The following is a 21,541-nucleotide window of genomic DNA, read 5'->3' as shown; positions in this document are numbered from 1 at the left end:
ACCTGTCCTTATATGTAGTTGGTTTGACATATTTTGGCTCTTGGCTTTAATTTCTAAATATGCCCTTTTGTTCTTCCTGAGGTGATTCATTGAGGCTGTGTTGCAACTGATTTTCTAAAACACTGGTCAGCCCTGTCACTGGTTCAGATCCTCTCTTCTTCCTCTTCCAGATTTTTGAGTTGTAATAGCCACAGCTCATTTTATTTTTAAATTGTTATTATTACATAGTTTATTTAAAATTACCCACCACAGATAAAAGTCTAAAGTTTTTTGTGTAGGGCCTGATGTTATTTTCCTTTTTGAAAACACCTTTATTGAGGTATAATTGATGTATACATGCACCTATTTACAATACACAGTTTGCTAAATTTTGACATAAGTATATACCATGAACTATCACTGCAATAAAGATAACATATCCATCACACTGCAGAATTTCTTTATGTCCCTTTGTAGTTCCTCCCTCTTGCCCCTTCCGATCCCCTCTATAACCCTAGGCAACTACTGATCTAAATTCTACAACTATAGTTTTCATTTTGAGGAATTTATATAAATGGAATCATGCAGTATATACTTTGGTTGAGGGGTGTGGGTGGCTTCTTTCAGCATAATTACTTTGAGATTAATTCACACTGCGTTTCAGTAGTCCACTCTTTCTAGTTGCTGAGTAGTATTCTGTTGTATAAGTATACCACAGTTTATCTGTTCACCTGTTGTTAGTTATTTGGATTGTTTCCAATTTTTGGCTGTTAAAAGTAAAATGGCTGTGAACATTTGTGTACCGTCTATACTTTCATTTCTCTTGGATGAATACTTAGGCATGGAATGAATGGCTGGATTGCGTGGTAGGTGTATATTTAACTCTAAGAAACTGCTAAATTCTTTTCCAAAGTTGGTGCACCATTTTACATTTCCACTACTGATATATGAGTCCTAGATGCTCTAAGTCCTTTGTATGGCTATGTTGTCATTTACTTTTTAATAAAACATTTTATTCTTTTCCACTTGTGTTTCTGCAACTTGTGTTTACATTTAAATGTTTAATAATGCCTAGAATGTGTTTTGGTGTTTGCTAAAAGGGAAGAGATACGTTAAGAAATCAGTTTTAATATTTCGTTCAAAAGATAGTTGTTTCTGCATCATTTTATTAAATAGTCTATCATATTTGTATGGATTTAAAACTTGCCTTCCTAAGGAATTGTTTCAGGTGAATACATTTTTCGGTTCTTTGCCTATTCTTCAAAACCTAAATGTTTAGATATTAGAAAAAAATGTACCATAAATCAGAAAGTTCTCCACTTACTTTAAGGAAATGAAATTATGAGGCTCATGTTCTATATATGAGATTAATTGAGTTCTCAATGAAGAATTATTGTCATAAGATTTCAAAAATGTACATTCATATCTTTTGGATAAGTATTTTTTTGTCCAATTTGTAATCATTCTAAAAACATAACTCTGGGGACACCTGGGTGCCTCAGTGGGTTAAAGCCTCTGCCTTCAGCTCGGGTCATGGTCCCAGGGTCCTGGGATCGAGCCCCACATCAGGCTCTCCACTCAGCGGGGAGCCTGCTTCCTCCTCTCTCTCTGCCTGCCTCTCTGCCTACTTGTGATCTCTGTCTGTCAAATAAATAAATCAATCAAAATAAATAAATCTTTAAAAAATAATAATAAATAAAAACACAGCTCTGGATGAAATGATCTCTCCAGGCCATGTATGATTCTACCTCTTGATTACTATTTCTGCAGTCTCCAAGCTTAGAAACCTTAATACCATGTTTGGTCCTGTTTTCTGCATTCCTTCAGTCCATCTGCTTCCAAGTTCTGTTTCTTTTAGAGCATCACCTAGTTTATCCCATTTATCCATTCCCATGTGCCATAGTCTTAAAACCTCAGTGCCCTTTGTATAATTCCCTGTTATCCATATTACATTGATTCCAGATCATTTTTCTAAATGACTTTTTTATTAAGTTTAAAAAAGTTAATTCTTTTTTGTCTTCACATCACATTTAGGGTTCTATTTTACATAATGTAGTCTGAGTCGAGTTTTAGTTCTTAGCACCCATACAGAAGTCATTTGCTTTTAATCATATTGATCTCTTCCTTCTTGCCATGTTTATGTCATTGTATTTTTTTTTTTTTTAAGACTCCCATTTATTTTGAGAGAGAGTGCATGAGTCGGGGAGGGGAAGAGGGAGAGACAGAATCCCAAGCAGACTGCACACAGAGCCCAAGCCCTGTGTGGGGCTTGATCCCATGACCTCGGGTGGCCCAGCTGAAATCAAGAGTCAGATGCTGAGCCACCTAGGCGCCCCTATGTCATTGTATTTCTTTATCGGGTTTCCTTTGTATAATACAACTTTTTTTCCTATTACCTTTCTTTCTAAATTTAGCTTAAATCTTCCTCTCCCATAGATACTTCTTTGACTCTCTCAGACCATGATTTCCCCTCTGAATACCTGCAGTAAATGTCTCCATTCACTCTGTTTGATCCATGGCCACTTCCTTGGACATGTTAACCATGCCCTTGTCGATTCTCTGTGCCTGAAAAAGTGTTCTCTATATCTCATTGTGACTTGTTTTCTTAACTGTTTGCAGGTCCTGGTGCAAATGACACTTTCCCATTGAGACCTTCCTTGAATGTCTTATTTTAAATTCAGTCTGCTCCTTAGTGTCTGTACCTTTCCTTGATTGTTTTTTTGCATAGGGTGCAATACATCTGACATATATTTTACTTGTCTGTTTTTGTTTCCTTATAAGTTCATTGACGGCAAAGGTTTTTGTTTATTGTTTTTTGGCCAGTACCTTGAATAGTGTACTGCACATGGCATATGCCCACTAAGTACATAAGTGAATGAATAAATGTTTTAAGTTGGTGTTAATTGTTCTTTAGTTAAATAAAGGCATTAGTTTGGGCACCTGGGTGGCTCAGTGGGTTAAAGCCTCTGCCTTCAGCTCAGGTCATGGTCCCAGGGTCCTGGGATCGAGTCCTGCATTGGGCTCTCTGCTCCGCAGGGAGCCTGCTTCCTCCCCTCTCTCTGCCTGCCTCTCTGCCTACTTGCAATCTCTGTCAAATAAATACAATCTTTAAAAAAAAAAATAAAGGCATTAGTTTAATTTGTTTAGTTCTTTGAAGGTTGGCATGGAGTGACCTGGCAACATTAAGTACTAACTGACTGAAGGTGTAGAATTAGAAACTTTGACCACACAAAGGCAGGTGGCACTTTATATTCCACAGCCCATCAAGATACTAAGCATAATTAACTTTCAGTTCTGAGTAGATCTTAAAGTTACTTAATAAATTTGTTACTTAGTAAATTAGAATAATTTCTGGTTACTTAATTATAGTAACCTCCTGTGTATATAAAAAATACATATTCCTTTAGACCATTTAGAAAATATAGAAAAGGAGCACCTGGGTGGCTCAGATGGTGGAGTGTCTGCCTTCGGCTCAGGTTGTGATCCCAGGGTGCTGACTGAGCCCTGCATTGGGCTCCCTGCTTGCTTCTTCCTCTCCTGCTGCTGCCGCTCCTGCGTGTGCTCTTTCGCTCTCTCTGTCAAATAAATAAAGTCTTAGAAAAAAATACAGAAAAGTATGGACTATATAAAATGTCCACAAGAATTAAGTAATGGAAATTTATACACTGTAGGTGGGAATAGAAATTAGACCACTTTGGAGAACAGTTTGTCAGTATTTAGTGAAGTTAAAGATCGATGTTCTACAACATAGCAGTTCTCTTAAATGGTTACACATGTGTATCAGGACTTAGGGACAATGTTTATGGCTGCTTTCTTTGGGGAAAAAAGAAAAGGAAATAACCCAAATAAATATTCATTAGCGGAAGTACTTATAAAAGTTCAGATCATGCAAAATTAACATCATTTAGAGACATAAAATAAGGGAGGTAAACTGTTCCTCCATCATCACAGAGTCTCTGGCTGGGAGTGACATAAGACGAAATAACAGGAGAAAAGCAAAGCTCATTTTATATTTACATGGGAGCCCTTGCTAGAATAATGAAGACCCAAAGAAGTGACTAGACCTAAGTGCTTATACACTAGGTTGAATGGCAGAAATTGTGGGAAAGTAAAATATATGTGTAGACTAAGGAAGATAGTTATTTTAACAAGGTGTGTTTCGATTTCTCTTGGCCTTGACTCCCTATGTTCAGTGATAAGTTTGTTTCTTCCTTCTGGTATTGGGAAGGCACCTTTCACATGGGAATTTTCAAGTGTCTTCAGTTCACAATAATCAGTATGCCTAGTGGCCATGTCCGGAAGTCCTTTAATACATATGTAGCAAAACTAACAAAAAGCAAGGAGATTATATAAACAAAATTTAGGGTGGAAAGGGTGGAAGATGAGACTTAGGGACGGATATATATTGACTTCATCTCTGTTGATAATGTTCCATTTCTTAGTCTGAGTAATGAATTCACAGGTACTATGTTATTTTTTTTACCCTTTTTGTAGATAATTTTTCATAATAATTTGTAAAGGTAGTGGTAATGTCATGTATAGGGAAAGTTGACAGGGTGTAGGAGGTTTACAAAGAGAGAAGACCTGAATATAGTTGGTAGAGAAAAAGAGAGACTTGTTTAGTAAAAGAGGAGATTTGGTAAATACCATTAGGACCCAGTTACAGTTGGAAGCTAAGAAATAATATTTTCCAGGAGTGTTTAGCTGCCTACTATAAACAGCAATTGGTTGCATGGATTCAGGACTCATGTTTATCAAATAGGTATAAAAGATGGGCAATGGGGGTTTAGATTATTGGCAAGAGTAGTGGAAGATTCACTACTTTAAAGATTAATTAAAAAAATAGGGGCGCCTGGGTGGCTTAGTGGGGTAAAGCCTTTGTCTTTGGCTTGGGTCATGATCCAGGGTCCTGGGATCAAGCCCCACATTGGGCTCTCTGCTCGGTGGGGAGCCTGCTTCCCCCCACCTCTCTGCCTGCCTCTCTGCCTACTTGTGATCTCTCTCTGTCAAATAAATTTTTTAAAAAAGATTAATAAAAAATAGAAAAATCAAGGGATTAGTGGCATCTGTAAGAGCAAAGAAAAGATAGTGGAAATAAATGAGCAAGAGAGCTATATATTCTGTTGAAGTCAGAAGCATTGTAAGTTGCACTGTTACTTTATGCATCATTAACAAAACACTACCAATTAAACTATAATATTCTTATAAGTTAGAATTCTAATTATATATTTACTATACAATATTGAAAGTTCTTTTAGACTTAATAGTATGTAAATTTTTACCTCTGGTTACTCTTACACATATATTAAAAATCAAAATGTGAATAAAAATAATTAGTTAAGGGTTCCTAAAACTTTTTCAAATCTGGAAGTTTTTTGTTTGTTTGTTTTCTTGATTGTAGTGAATTCTCACTCATTTTGTTCAGATTTTCCAAGGAATGCATATGAAGGAGTCATGATCAATCAGTCTTTTTTGAACTTATTTCTTCACTCAGATTCATTGATGACTGCATTTTTCTAAATTTATCATTCTTTCTGACATCAAGCTTAAGTATGGTCATAAGGAGGGTATTTGTAGGTAATGAACTAGGCATGTTAAGTAGTAAGCCCAAGTGGGACTCCAGAGTAAATTATCTCTGTAATTGCATAATTTTAAGAAATGTTATGTTACCAACACTTGATGATATTCATTCTGCAGATTTTGGTGCTGATGCTGTTTTAGTATTTACACACATGCAGGTAGAACCAACTACTAAGAATACCTCTTGCTCAACAGCGGTTAGATGATGCCTGCTGTATGAAGTGTATCCTGATTTCATCAATATAAGTATATGAAATAATGTACATCTTCTATACAGTGAAATTTGGTGGGAAAGTAGTGGTGGTTGTTGGTTTGGTTGTCCAGATTTATAGTTTCAGAGCTGGAGCAGTCACAGATAATGACAAGGGTGACAGTGATAGGGTAGCTACTTGGAGAGGAAACCATCATAACTGGACCTGAGGAAAACAATGTCAGGTCACTGTGTTGTACGGATTATCTGTGATGATGATGGCATGATATAAAGCAGAGAGGAAAACTGAGATCAAGGTGTCAGAGATAGTAGTAAAGGATTCATAAATTGAAAGTAAAAAGGGATAAAGGTAACAGTTATATATAAAGCAAAAACTTCAAAGGAGTAGAGGTTTTACTTTTACCCACAGTGTATGACACTAGAATCAGGAGGAGACACAGTGTCTTCCTAATGTGAAGTATGTAAACCATGAGCAGCCTCAGAAGAAAGGGTATCTTTGGGGAAGAGACAGTTTCAGTCAAGGAAATAAAGGTTCATCAAAGAGGATGAGAATCCAGGGATTATAGAGGACATCATGGGAAGGTTTTAATCAAGGTCAAAGACACAAGAAGCAGTGTGGCCATAATATGAGAGGGAATGATTAGTAGTGAACATGGACTAACATGGATATAGCATAAAAGTTTGCCCATACCATTAAATGTTGTTGAAAACAGGCTTTTAAATGGCTGCAGAACTTTGTGTTGAAGGGTATACAGCTCACTTAACTCATCTTCTGATGTTGAAAGGTTGCTTCAAGTTTTTCACTAATGTGAATGGATATCCCATTATATAATACAGTGACTATAATAGGTCCTAAATCTTTTTGTATATCTTTTTTTAAAAAATCTATACAACAAACTCCTGAAAGTGGAATAATTACTGGTTCAAAAGAAACATATTTTTTCAGGCTTTTAATTCATTTTGCCAAATTGGAACCATTTCACACTTTCATAGCATAGGAGTGTGTACTCATTACCTTGCCAGTATTGGATGATATAACTTTAAAAATCTGTACCAATTTGATTGATGATAAAAGTTACTATTTTCATTTTCATCTCCTTAATTATTGGTAAGATTGAATATTTTTTCATATAGTTAATGGTCATTTATATTTTCTAAATTTTTCTGTTTATAGCCATGTCCATTTTTTCATTCTGAGCTTATATAATAAAAATTTTGTGTATTTTTGGCAGCTCTTAAACAAGCTTTGTACTTAAATGAGAATCATGTGAATGTGGACAAACAAAGCTCATAATAGAGACTGCTGAGTTGTAGGACCTTTAGTAAATGATCTGTTGCTAAGTTAAGAAAAATAATAAAGAACAGGAAGTTTTCATTTCTGAGTTCTCAGAGCACAACCAAAAATTATAGCCATAACCCATTTGAGGAAGGACTGATTCTTTAACTGTTTTTTCTTTAGTTGAGAACTGTTTTGGATAAGTGGATAAGTAAATGTCTTATTTAATAAAGAAGGCTATATATGATTTTTTAAAAATTTGTGACTTATTAGTTATGGGAAAAGATTGATTTCTGAAAGAAAAACAAAAGAATATTCAGAACCCTTTTCTGAATTTTTTTTTTAATTTTGTTTCACTTTGTAAAGAAAATTTTTGTGACTAAAGAAAGGTAATTCAGTAATATAAATTAATGGTCCAGTATCTTATTTCTTTCCTGGAGTCATTAAACTCTATTCCATGTATTACTAAAGGAGCTCTAGTAATACATATAAAGCTATTTCTCTTGTAGCAGTTATCAAAAGCCCAGGAGTCAACCCATCCAAACATGCATAGTGATGTAAGAAATGCAAAATCATGTGGTTTCTCTTGCATTTATCTGAACTAATTGTGAAGGTTTTAAAAACCATTTCCCTTTTAATTAGATCATGTTTGTCCAACTGTATCCCAATAAAACATTAGATTGATAATTTTTTTTATTTTTAGATTTTATTTGTGAGAGAGTGTAGGGCAAGAGAGAGAACAGGTTGGTGGTTGGGGTAGAGGGAGAGGGAGAAGCAGACCCCCCACTGATGCAGGGCTCCATCCCAGGGCCCTGGGATCATGACCTGAGCCGAAAGCAGCCATTTAATCCGACTGAGCCACCCAGGTACCCATTTAAATAATTCTTATTCTCTACACAAAACAAACTACCAGGGGAGGTAGTAAAGACTAAGAATAGCCAGTCACGGTGATTTTCCTACTTCTGCAGTTTATATACTTGATAACCATGTGTGTGTGTGGAGAAGAGGGTATTGTTATAATTAGTATCTCTAAAATGGACCTGGCATTTTATCTCTTCATGTTGATTTCTTATTTGGAAATTAAGCTAAAAGAAACCTACCAACTCTTAGATTAGACATAAAAAATTAAGATGTTGATCAGATATGGTTCTGTTCCCACTTTCAGTGCTGTACACATAGTAGGCTCTCAGAACATGTTTGTTGAATCAAGTTGAAATATTTGCAAGGAACTACTACTTCAGGTTTTATAAAAGGTTATTTCCCTGAGGTTTTTGGTACAAAACCTATTTTGAAAGATTCGTGTGGTACAATAGCAGTTCTTGCACTTTTATGACAGTTGGAATGTTTACATAAGAGCCAATTTATTAACTTGAATTGTGTTTTCTTTAAGATACAGGCCCAGGTCACCTGGGTGGCTCAGTCAGTTAAGCAGCTGACACTTGGTTTTGGCTCAGGTCATGATCTCAGGGTGGTGAGATCAAGTTCCTGGTAGGGCTTTGCGCTGGGTGTGGAGACTACTTGAAATCTTAAGAGTCTTTTTTTCTCCCTCTCCTCCCTCTGCCCTTCCCTGCTACACTCGAGCTTGCTTTCTTTGCACTCTCTCTTTAAAAAAAAAGGGGGGGGTGAAGGCCCTTACAGGGAGTAATTTTTATCTTCCTACATTTGAAACTAATGATAATTTGTAGTTTTATTAGAAGGCACTATTAATAAATACTCCCTTCTATTATTTTGTGAACAACTGGTCTTCAAACATAAAATTAGAATAATTGCAGGTTTGCTAATTTTTTTAACCATTTTTTAATTAAAATTTTTTTATTTTTTATCAACATAAAATGTATTATTAGCCCTAGGGGTACAGGTCTGTGAATCGCCAGGTTTACACACTTCACAGCACTCACCATAGCACATACCCTCCCCAATGTCCATAACTCAACCACCCTCTCCCTACCCGCCTCCATCCAGCAACCCTCAGTTTATTTTGTGAGATTAAGAATTTCTTATGGTTCGTCTCCCTCCCAATCCCATCTTATTTCATTTTTTCCTTCCCTACCCCCTAAACCCTGCACTTTGCCTCTCAACTTCCTCATATCAGGGAGATCATATGATAATTGTCTTTCTCTGATTGACTTATTTTGCTCAGCATAATACTCTCTAGTTCCATCCACATCATCGCAAATGGCAAGATTTCATTTCTTTTGATGGCTGCATAGTATTCCATTGTATATACCACATCTTCTTTATCCATTCATCTGTTGGTGGACATCTAGGTTCTTTCCATAGTTTGGCTATTGTAGACATTGCTGCTATAAACATTTGGATGCACATGCCCCTTCGGATCACTACATTCGTATCTTTAGGGTAAATACCCAGTAGTGCGATTGCTGGGTCATAGGGTAGCTCTATTTTCAACTTTTTGAGGAACCTCCATGCTGTTTTCCAGAGTGGCTGCACCAGCTTGCATTCCCATCAGCAGTGTAGGAGGGTTCCCCTTTCTCCTCATCCTTGCCAGCATCTGTCATTTCCTGACTTGTTAATTGTAACCATTCGGACTGGCGTGAGGTGGTATATCATTGTGGTTTTGATTTGTATTTCCCTGATGCTGAGTGAGGTGGAGCACTTTTTCATGTGTCTGTTCGCCATCTGGATGTCTTCTTTGCAGAAATGTCTGTTCATGTCCTCTGCCCATTTCTTGATTGGATTATTTGTTCTTTGGGTGTTGAGTTTGATAAGTTCTTTAAAGATTTTGGATACTAGCCCTTTATCTGATATGTTGTTTGCAAATATCTTCTCCCATTCTGTAGGTTGTCTTGGTTTTGTTGACTGTTTCCTTTGCTGTGCAAAAGCTTTTGATCTTGATGAAGTCCCAACAGTTCACTTTTGCCCATGCTTCTCTACCTTTGGCGATGTTTCTAGGAAGAATTTGCTGCATCTGAGGTCAAAGAGGTTGCTGCCTGTGGATTTTGGTGGATTCCTGTCTCACATTAAAGTCTTCCATCCATTTGGAGTCTGTTGTTGTGTGTGGTGTAAGGAAATGGTCCAGTTTCATTTTTCTGCATGTGGCTGTCCACAATTTTCCCAACACCGTTTGTTGAAGAGACTCTTTTCCATTGGACATTCTTTCCTGCTTTGTGGAAGATTAGTTGACCATAGAGTTGAGGGTCTATTTCTGGGCTCTCTATTCTGTTCCACTGATCTATGTGTCTGTTTTTGAGCCAGTACCATACTGTCTTGATGATGACAGCTTTGTGCTAGAGCTTGAAGTCTGGAATGGTTATGCCGCCAACTTTGGCTTTCTTTTTTAACATTCCTCTGGCTATTCGACGTCTTTTCTGGTTCAATATAAATTTTAGGATTATTTGTTCCATTTCTTTGAAAAAACTGGATGGTATTTTGATAGGGATTGCATTAAACGTGTGGATTGCTTTAGGTGGAATAGACATTTTCACAATATTTGTTCTTCCAATCCATAAGCATGGAATATTTTTCCATTTCTTTGTGTTTCCTCAGTTTCTTTTATGAGTACTTTATAGTTTTCTGAGTACCGGTTCTTTGCCTCTTTATTAGGTTTATTCCTAGGTATCTTATGGTTTGGAGTGCAATTGTAAATGGGACTGACTCCTTAATTTCCCTTTTTTTCTGTCTTGTTGGTGTAAAGAAATGCAACTGATTGCTGTGCATTGATTTTGTATCCTGACACTTTACTGAATTCCTGTACAAGTTCTAGCAGATTTGGAGTGGAGTCTTTTGGGTTTTCCACATGAAGTATCATATCATCTGCAAAGAATGAGAGTTTGACTTCTTCTTTGCCGATTTGGATGCCTTTAATTTCTTTTTGTTGTCTGATTGCTGAGGCTTGGACTTCTAGTACTATGTTGAATGGCAGTGGTGATCATGGACATCTCTGCCGTGTTTCTGACCTTAGGCAGAAAAGCTCTCAGTTTTTCTCCATTAAGAATGATATTCACAGTGGGTTTTTTAATAGATGGCTTTGATGATATTGAGGTATGTACCCTCTGTCCCTACACCTTGAAGAGTTTTGATCAAGAAAGGATGTTGTCCTTTGTCAGATGCTTTTTCAGCATCTATTGAGAGTATCATATGGTTCTTGTTCTTTCTTTTATTAATGTGTTGTATCACATTGATTGATTTGCAGATGTTGAACCAACCAACTTTGCAGCCCTGGAATAAATCCCACTTGGTCATGGTGAATAATCCTTTTAATGTACTGTCAGATCCTATTGGCTAGTATTTTTGTGAGAATTTTCCTATTAGTGTTTATTAAGGATATTGGTCTGTAATTCTCTTTTTTGATGGGGTCTTTTTCTGGTTTTGGGATCAAGGTAATGCTGGCCTCATAAAATGATTTTGGAAGTTTTCCTTTCATTTCTATTTTTTGGAACAGTTTCGGGAGAATAGGAATTAATTCTTTAAATGCTCGGTAGATGGGGCGCCTGGGTGGCTCAGTGGGTTAAAGCCTCTGCCTTTGGCTCAGGTAATGATCCCAGGGTCCTGGGATCAAGACCCACATCAGGCTCTCTGCTCACCAGGGAGCCTGCTTCTCTCCCTCTGCCTGCCTCTCTACCTACTTGTGATCTCTATCAAATAAATAAATTAAATATTTTTTTTTTAAATGCTTGGTAGAATTCCCCTGGGAAGCCGTCTGGCTCTAGGCTCTTGTTTGTCGGGAGATTTTTGATGACTGCTTCAATCTCCTTACTGGTTATGGGTCTGTTCAGGTTTTCTATTTCATCCTAGTTCAGTTTTGGTAGTTTATATGTCTTTAGGAATGCATCCATTTCTTCCAGATTATCAAATTTGCTGGCATATAGTTGCTCATAATATGTTCTTAAAATTGTTTGTATTTCTTGGGTGTTGGTTGTGATTTCTTCTCTTTCATTCATGATTTTATGTATTTGGGTCCTTTCTCTTTTCTTTCTGTTAAGTCTGCAGGCCTGCTAATTTTGAAAGTAATCAGTTAATGACTTATTTTATGGTTAGGTCACTCACATTCATCCTTAATCATATTATGTAACAGCTATTTTTCCTTAGGCCATTTGTAGGCTAGAATATTTTGTGGCAAGAACTAAAGTGTTTTGTGATACCTGGGGCTTGAACTCATGATCCTAAGGTCACGGGCTGCATGCAGTACCAACTGAGCCAGTCAGGCGCTCCTCCTTCCTTTTTATAGAAACCATAGATGGTCCCCGACCTAGAATACTTTGACCTAGGATTTTTCAGCTTTACAGTAGTGCAGAAGTGATAGCATTCAGTAGAAATTGTACTTCAAATTTTGAATTCCAATCTTTCCCTGGGTTAGTGACAAGCAGTACTCTTTTGTCATGATGCAGGTCACTGGTGGTGAACCACATCTCACTCAGTCAGCCATGTGATCATGAGGGTGAACACTCCATTCACTTACTACTCTTCTGTGGCCATTTAACCATTCTGTTACTAACTTTCAATACAGTATTCAGTAAATTACATCAGATATTCAGCCCTATATTACAAAGTAGGCTTTGTGTTAGATAATTTTGCTCCACTGTAGCTAATGTGAGTGATCTGAACATGTTTAAGGTAGGTTAGGCTAAGATATGATGTTGGGTAGGTTAGGTGTATTAAATGCATTTCAACTTAAAATATTTTCAATTTTTTTAAAGATTTTATGTATTTATATGAGAGAGAGTGTATGCAAGAGACACAGCAAGCACAAAAGGGGAAGGGGACAGAGGGAGAGTGAGAAGCAGGTTCCCCACTGACCCTGGGATCATGACATGAGCTGAAGGCAGACACTTAATCCACTAAACCACCCAGGTGCCCAAATATTTTCAATTTGTTGGGATTTTAGTGAAAACTTTAAACTTTTTTTTTTTTAAGATTTTATTTATTTATTTGACAGAGAGATCACAAGTAGGCAGAGAGGCAGGCAGAGAGAGGGGGAAGCAGGCTCCCTGCCGAGCAGAGAGCCCAACATCGGGCTCGATCCCAGGACCCCGAGACCATAACCCAAGCCAAAGGCAGAGGCCAACACACTGAGCCACCCAGGCGCCCCTAAAACTTTAATAGTCATTGTCAGAGTTCCTTCAGTTAGAAAACTGAGAATCAAATGAGCTTCAAAAGGAGGTAATCTTCCTTTTTCAGCTTAGGTTCACCTCTTTATCCACTACCTCTTTATCCACTGATGATGCTGTTAGAATTCCGGGAATACAAGTCCTTGAATAGAATTTGTAAAATTACTCCCTCCATTATGTTATCACCCTGTAAGTAATAACTGATTTTTTCAAAGGTCACACAGACAGACATCATCCTTCAAAACATTTATAAAAAAGGAGACAAAACCACTTATGTCTCAAAGTGTATATACTTTACATTGGAAAGGCCCTTCCCAATCTGTTTATTCTGTATTATATGAGTCTAAAAAGTACTAGTTGTGTTTTATTTTTCTAAGTTCAGTAGTTTAGGTTGAAGCAACCAATTTGAAAGTGACAGCAGGTAAACTATGACTGACTAGAGGAGAGATAGGAAAAAATAATAAAAGCAAGTAGAAGTCTAATGTTTGGGGACTTACTCTTCTAGTCAGTCCTTAAAACATTACTAAGTCAGTGATCAAAAAATACTTAATTTATGCTGATTAGAAAGACTGAGACATTAAAAATAGATTGGAAAGAATTCATGAGATATGCTTATTAAAATATTTAATATTTTAATGTTTAAAATTGATATTCTAATGAGAAATTTATCACATGACAGGAATTTGTATTAAATGAGTAATACATATAATATACAAGTAATACACTTAGCATACCACCTGGCTCAATAAATGTTAGCTCTTGTTGTTTTTGTAATCAGTATCTTTTTGTCTAGTTGTAGTCCGTTTACTGTCACCTAAAATGTCCTTAGTTCTTTGCCTATCCACTTCCTTTAATTGATTAAGTATGTGTTCTATTACTTGTATGGCCTTTGTAAATTAACTTTATCTCCATGGTCATAGGGAACTAGAATTGGGTTTATTTATTTTGTTCTGTTTGTTGCCATGGAAAATAAAGGAAGCACCAGTTCGTACTGTACAGCTGAAAGCAGCAAATATCTGTAGGCTAGAGAACTATAGTCCTAGGGCTGAGGATTATATTTTTCAATAAAAGATAAATTCATCAGCAGACTTAATTTAAGATAAAATTCATATAACATAAAATTCACCCTTTTAAAGTATACTTTTCAGTGTTAGTATATTTACAAAACCCTATACTTCTAAGAGAAAGCATTTTTTAAGTAGCTTAATTATATATTTTTTTCTTAGCTGTGAATATTTACTTCTGCCCTGTGGTTACCACTTCCTAAACACCTCTTGCCTTGTCTTAAATTTTTTTGATTAAAGTCTAATGTCATATCTCTTAGGAAGGCCGTCTTGATTCTTTGCTCCCACAGCCCTTTTTTTTTTTAATTCCTTTATTATATAGCTTATCACATCTATATTATAATTACCTGTTTAGTTACTTGTCTTCCCTCTCAGGCCATTTATCTCTCAGGGATAGAAACTGTTCTTATTTTCCCTACTATCTAGAGGAACTAGAACAATGCCTTAGTACGTATTTATTGAATGATTATAATCCCAGATAGTTCTGGCTGCCCCTAAGCCTTAAGCATATACTAAGAACTTGATATACTATATTTAATAGTGAATGTTTTTTTAAAAAAACGTGCTTCTTCTTTTTTTTTTTTTTTTTTTATTAAAAAAACGTGCTTTTTGTTGCTGGGAATCATACCATTAAATATGATGGAAGGAACCAGTGCTTTCCCACCCAGTCAATACATACACACTCACACACTCACATTCACATGTGCACACAAAATAATTGAAATCCATAGAGACTGAGTGCTTTAGTGGTGAAGTTGGGAATAAAAAGCCATGTTACCTTATTGTTTCCTGTACCATTCTATTTTCTCTTACACCTTACAGACTATGCTCTTGATTTACCAGAAAATTCATTTGTTTCCTTAGGTTTTGGTAAAAGACCTTGAAAATGTTAATTTAATTATAATATTTTTTTCCTAATACTTTTCTGTTTTTTTTGTATAAGTAAGAAACTAGTTGCCAACAGAATACTGGAAAAGAAGTTTTAAATTGTATTAAACAGTGACAACATTTTTATGTTTTATAGACCTCCGTGAGTGAAAGTCTTCAGAGGGAAGCTGCTAAGAAACAAGCAATGAAACAGGTAAGGTGGCTGAGTGAATTAAATGTATTTGGTGAGATAAGTATTTCAGTATGAGTTTTGGCATCTATGTCCTAAGACTGAGCAGAGTAGTTTTGTATAAAGAAATAATTTTATCTTGACCCTTCTTTTCTGAAAATGTTTAAGATGTTTCTTGATTTACATATATTTCAGTTTTTTGTGATACATTTTCAAGGAAAAAGCACAATGAAGAATTAACTCTTCATTGCTGTGTTGTAGATTAAACCCATTTCTCTTTTCAGATGACTCAGTAGTCTTAACAGTGGATTATATGGTTTAATAATTCTTACTAGAGAGCCTACTTGCTTAAAAAAAATCTCTTCACACCAAAGTGGTTTCATAATTTTATATTTGAAATTCATCTATTAAGAATAGGGAATATCTGATAATTTTCAATGGATTTGCCTCATACTTTATATTTGTATAGTGCTCTGGTCATATTTACAAGCACTTTTTTATACACACATTACATTTTTAAAATTCTCACAAACCTGCCCATGGTCCTGATTAAGAAATCTGAAACTTCAAAAGGACAAATTACCCCTCATGATCACACAACTAATTACAGAACTAGGCCTGAAGGTCTACTGATTTTTCTACTACGCCCATTGTATCTTAGATTTAGCTGCTGCAGAACATAATGAAACTAAACAATGTCATGGTACCTTTCTTTTTAATTTTAATTTTTCCCCCCTTCACGTTTTCTTTAATTTTTGACATCTGTTTCTCCCTTCTCTACCTTGAATCCTGCATAAGGATAAATTTGTTAAACACTTTCTAATGTGCCAGATTTTATGGCAACTACTTTTTTTTAATGAAGCTGATATAATTTATATAAAGCTGATAACAATAGCACATCATACAGTACATTATTTAGAGCCATATACATATATGGGGAAAAAGGGGGGAGAAAATAAGCATTCAATTTTGAATATTATTTAATTCTGTAGTAGGCACAGGGATTCATGGAGGAGCACATAGATAACTTAGAAGATACTTGTAATATTCTAGTTCTTAAGCTGGGTGACACATTCTTGAGTGTGCATTTTATTGCATGGGTGTGTGTATATGCTATTTTTTTCTATTTGAAATGCTACATAACAAAAATAATTTTTATTTTAATTTTTAATTTTTTTAAATTTAATTTCATTTAATTAACATATATTATTGGTTTCTGAGGTGGAGGTCAGATTAAGATTCCTTAATTTTTTTTTTTTTTAAGATTATTTATTTATTTATTTGACAGACATCACAAGTAGGCACAGAGGCAGGCAGAGAAAGAGAGAAGAAGAAGTAGGCTCCTGGCTGAGCAGAGAGCCCGACGTGGGGCTCGATCCCAGGACCCTGGGATCATGACCTGAGCTGAAGGCAGAGGCTTTAACCCACTGAGCCACCCAGGCACCCCAAGATTCCTTAATCTTACAGAATACCCAGATGGCAACTACTTTTTAAGAATTAATTTCTTAAAATAATTATGTAAGATAGATGCTCTTACAGTCTTCATTTTGTGGTTGAGGACATGAAGGCAAAGGATTTATGTGACTTTTATGAGGTCTCGTAGTTCAACCCAAGCAGTACAGTTGCAAAGTGCACGCTTTTAGCCATTATGTTTATTGCCAGCCTGGAGAATGGGCACAGAATTACGTAGTTTAGTAATGTTAAGATAATATCTTTGTTTCATACTGGAATATAATGTGTAACTCAACAGTCTCAAATGATTTAATGCACACATTTCTAAAATTGATTTATTTTTTATTTTTATTTTTTATAATTTTTTTAATAAACATATAATGTATTATTAGCCCCAGGTGTACAGGTCTGTGAATCACCAGGTTTACACACTTCACAGCACTCACCATAGCACATACCCTCCCCAATGTCCATAACCCCACCACCCTCTCTCTACCCCCTCCCCCCAGCCACCCTGTTTGTTTTGTGACATTAAGAGTCTCTTATGGTTTGTCTCCCTCCAGATCCCATCTTGTTTTATTTATTCTTTTCCTAACCCCCAGCCCCCCACGTTGCCTCTCAGCTTCCTCATATCAGGGAGATCATATGATAATTGTCTTTCTCTGATTGACTTATTTCACTAAGCATAATACCCTCTAGTTCCATCCACGTCATTGCAAATGGCAAGATTTCATTTCTTTTGATGACTACATAGTATTCTGTTATATATATATACCACATCTCTTTCTTCATTCATCTGTTGATGGACATCTAGGTTCTTTCCATAGTTTGGACTAAGAGTCTCTTATGGTTTGTCTTCCTCCGTGATTTCTTCTTTTGTTATTTTTCCCTCCCTTCCCCCATGCTTCTCTGTTTAGTTTCTTAAATTTCACATTTTTTAAAAAAGATTTTATCCATTTATTTGACAGAGATCACAAATAGGCAGGGAGTCAGACAGAGAGAGAGGGAAGCAGGCTCCCCACCAAGCAGGGAGCCCGGTGTGGGGCTCGATCCCAGGACCCCGAGATCATGACCCAAACCGAAGGCAGAGGCTCAACCCACTGAGCCGCCCAGGAACCCCTCCACGTATTTTTTTTTTTTTTTAAAGATTTTATCAGTTGAGAGAGAGCAGAGTGAGAGAGAGAGAGCACACGTAGCGGGAGGGGCAGAGGGAGAGGAAGAAGATGACTCCCAGTTGAGCAGAGATCCCAACTCAGGGCTCCATTCCAGTACCCTGGAATCATGACCTGAGCCGAAGGCAGGTGCTGAACTGACTGAGCCACCCAGGTATCCCTTCAGTTCCACATATGAGTGAAGTCATATAATTTTTTCTCTGACTTATTTCACTTAACATAATTCCCTCTAGTTCCATCCATGTCGTTGTAAATGGCAAGATTTCAGTGGCTATCTGGACTCTTTCCATAGTTTGGCTATTGTGGACGTTGCTGCTATAAACTTTGGGGTGCACGTGCCCCTTCAGATCACTACATTTGTATCTTTGGGGTAAATACCCAGTAGTGCAGTTGCTAGGTTGTAGGGTAGCTCTATTTTCAACTTTTTGAGGAACCTCCATGCTGTTTTCCAGAGTGGCTGCACCAGCTTGCATTCCCACCAGCAGTGTAGGAGGGTTCCCCTTTCTCTGCATCCTCGCCAACATCTGTCATTTCCTGACTTGTTAATTTTAGCCATTCTGAGTAGTGTGAGGTGGTATCTCATTGTGGTCTTGATTTGTATTTCCCTAATGCTGAGTGATGTTGAGCATTTTTTTAATGTGTTGGCCACTTGTATGTCTTCTTTGGAGAAAATGTCCTTTCATGTCTTCTGCCCATTTCTTGACTGGATTATTTATTCTTTGGGTGTTGAGTTTGGTAAGTTCTTTATAGATTTTGGATACTAGCCCTTTATCTCACATGTCATTTGCAAATACCTTCTCCCATTTTGTAGGTTGCCTTTTGGTTTTGTTGACTGTTTCCTTTGCTGTGCAGAAGCTTTTTATCTTGCTGGAGTCCCAGTAGTTCATTTTGCCCTTGCTTCCCTTGCCTTTGGCAGCATGTCTAGCAAGAAGTTGCTGTAGTTGAAGTCAGAGAGGTTGCTGCCTGTTTTCTCCTCAAGGATTTTGATGGATTCCTGTCTCACATTGAGGTCTTTCATTCATTTTGAGTCTGTTTTTATGTGTGGTGTAAGAAAATGGTCCAGTTTCATTATTCTGCATGTGGCTGTCCAATTTTCCCAAAACCATTTGTTGAAGAGACTGTCTGTTCTCCATTGGACATTCTTTCCTGCTTTGTCGAAGATTAGTTGGCCATAGAGTTGAGGATCTATTTCTGGGTTCTCTATTGTGTTCCATTCTATGTGTCTGTTTTTGTGCCAGTACCATACTGTCTTGATGATTACAGCCTTGTAATAGTCTGAAGTCCAGAGTTGTGATGCCACCAGCTTTGGTTTTCTTTTTCATCATTCCTTTGACTATTATACAAGGTCTTTTCTGGTTGCATATAAATTTTAGCATTGTGTGTTCCAGCTCTGTGAAAAATGCTGGTTGTTATTTTGATAGAGATTACATCGAATGTATAGTTGCTCTAGGTAGCATTGACTTTTAAACAACATTTGTTCTTCCAGTCCATCAGCATGGAATGTTTTTCCATTTCTTTATGTCTTCCTCAGTAGCTTTCATGAGGGCTCTGTAGTTTTCAGATCCTTTGCCTCTTTTGCTGGGTTTATTCCTAGGTATCTTACAGTTTTTGGTGCAGTTGTAAATGGAGTCGATTCCTTTTCTCTTTTTCTATTACTTTAAGTGTATGAAAATGCAGCTATTTCTTTGCATTCATTTTATACCCTGCCACTTTGCCAAATTCCTATATGAGTTCTAACAATTTTGGTGTGGAGTCTTTCGGGTTTTCCACAGAGCGTATCACATCATCTGCGAAGAGTGAGAGTGTAACTTCTTTGCTGATTCAGATTCCTTTTAAGGAATGGGTTATTTTAATAGACAACAATTTTTTTCCTTCTGTTCTTTTATCTGGTCTTCAAGTGCACAGAACTGATGATGGTTATTATCCGACTCCCTGTTTCACTGGAAAACCTATTAAATGTCATCCTTAGCTATAATATTTGTATTAGGTCATTGGTAAATAAATATTGTGAAGCCAAGTTCAGAATTTCACTGCTCTTGGTTTGAGGTGTTTGTTGCTTGTTTTTAAAAATCATATATGAATGAACTATATAAAGCAGATAATACAACTTAGAAGGTGGATACAATTATTTTCTTAATTTTTTTAGATGAAAACTGAGGCAAGAAAAGATTTTACACAAACTTACTCAGAGTAGCCTATAAGTTATAGAGTCAGGATTCAAACCCAGGCAGCCTGGCTCCAGACTGATGTTTATATTTTTAGTCTAAAATATAATTGAATTTTGTAATATATATCTGATTCATGATTCTCTCTCAGAAAAGTTAACCAAGAATTTGTATGGTATGTTTCAGCCGGCTCATATTTTTTTAGACATGTTTGTTTGTTTGTTTGTTTGTTTTAGACCAAACTAGAAATCCAGAAGGCCCTTGCAGAAGATTCTACTGTATATGAATATGACAGTATTTATGATGAAATGCAGAAGAAAAAGGAAGAAAATAATCCCAAATTGCTTTTGGGAAAAGACCGGAAGGTTTGTAGCTGAAAATACAAATTTCTTTGACCTCAAAGATTTATTTAATTGTTTTAGAGACAGTAAGAGCGTGAATGTACAAGTGGGGGGAGGGTAGAGGGAGAGAATCTCAAGCAGACTCCCCACTGACTGTGGAGCCTGACGTGGGGCTTGATCTCACTAAACCCTGAGATCATGACCCAAGCCAAAATCAAGAGTCGGACACTTAACTGACTGAGCCACCCAGGTACCCCTTGACCTGCATTTTATATCTAATCTTCCTTAGCATGAGGAATGATCTAAGGAAAACCTTTTTTTTTTTTTTTTAAGATTTATTTATTTAACAGACAGAGATCACAAGTAGCAGAGAGGCAGGCAGAGAAAGAGAGGAGGAAGCAGGCTCTCCACGGAGCAGAGAGCCCGATGCGGGGCTCGATCCCAGGACCCTGGGATCATGACCTGAGCTGAAGGCAGAGGCTTAACCCACTGAGCCACCCAGGCGCCCCTAAGGAAAACCTTTTATAAGGGTATTTGAAGTGTGAAGAGCCCCTAGTTCCTGATAACATAGATTTGATTTAGAACTCAAGAAGCCGTACATTTGGTATCCTAATAAGAACGAGTAAATTATCTAACAATAAAAACAGTTAAGTTTTGATTTTTTGTTTTATCACCTTCACAAATAAACTTTTTTTAAACAGAGTTTTATGTTTTGTCTTGTTTTTAAATATTTTATTTATTTATTTGACAGAGAGAGACACAGTGAGAGAGGGAACACAAGCAGGGTGAGTGGGAGAGGGAGAAGCAGGCTTCCCTTTGAGCAGGCAGCATGATGGCGGGGCTCCATCCCAGGATCCTGGGATCGTGATCTGAGCTGAAGGCAGACGCTTAACGCCTGAGCCACGCAGGCGCCCCACAAATAAATTTTTGAAATTTTTCCTTAGAAAATCTTTGTTTAGTAACTCCTCTTCCTGTTCATATTTTGTGTTTTATCATCTTCTCATTTCTTTATTGCTTTCAGGCTGACAGCTGAATTATCTGCACATAGCGTATTTTTAGTTTCAAAAAAATGATTGAGAGTGGGGTCTTAATATAAGTCCAAATTTTCTAACATTCTATTTCTTTCACAAGCACAGACTGATTGTTAAAGATCTTTACATTTTATAGTAGTACGAG

At 36.7% G+C, this 21,541-nt stretch overlaps 1 protein-coding gene and 1 non-coding gene across 4 annotated transcripts in view; one reads left to right on the top strand and one right to left on the bottom strand.

Moving 5' to 3' along the window:
• Positions 1-21,541, top strand: part of NSRP1 (nuclear speckle splicing regulatory protein 1) — a 58,136-nt gene that overhangs the window by 31,631 nt on the left and 4,964 nt on the right. For all 3 annotated transcript variants that reach the window (XM_032848429.1, XM_032848430.1, XM_032848431.1), the window contains 2 exons: positions 15,203-15,259; positions 20,261-20,389. In XM_032848429.1, coding sequence (XP_032704320.1) covers positions 15,203-15,259; positions 20,261-20,389 — 186 coding nt within the window. The remainder of the gene's footprint in view (positions 1-15,202; positions 15,260-20,260; positions 20,390-21,541) is intronic.
• Positions 5,364-5,444, bottom strand: LOC116861703. Its single transcript, XR_004381532.1, has one exon. It is a non-coding gene; the product is annotated as a small nucleolar RNA SNORD116 (small nucleolar RNA).

The sequence above is a fragment of the Lontra canadensis genome, unplaced genomic scaffold, assembly GCF_010015895.1.
Source record: "Lontra canadensis isolate GAN:19392208 unplaced genomic scaffold, GSC_riverotter_1.0 scaffold204, whole genome shotgun sequence".
In the NCBI taxonomy this organism is placed as follows: Eukaryota; Metazoa; Chordata; class Mammalia; order Carnivora; family Mustelidae; genus Lontra; species Lontra canadensis.
The sequence above is the reverse complement of the archived record's forward strand: the minus strand, read 5'-3'. Positions and strand labels throughout refer to the sequence as shown.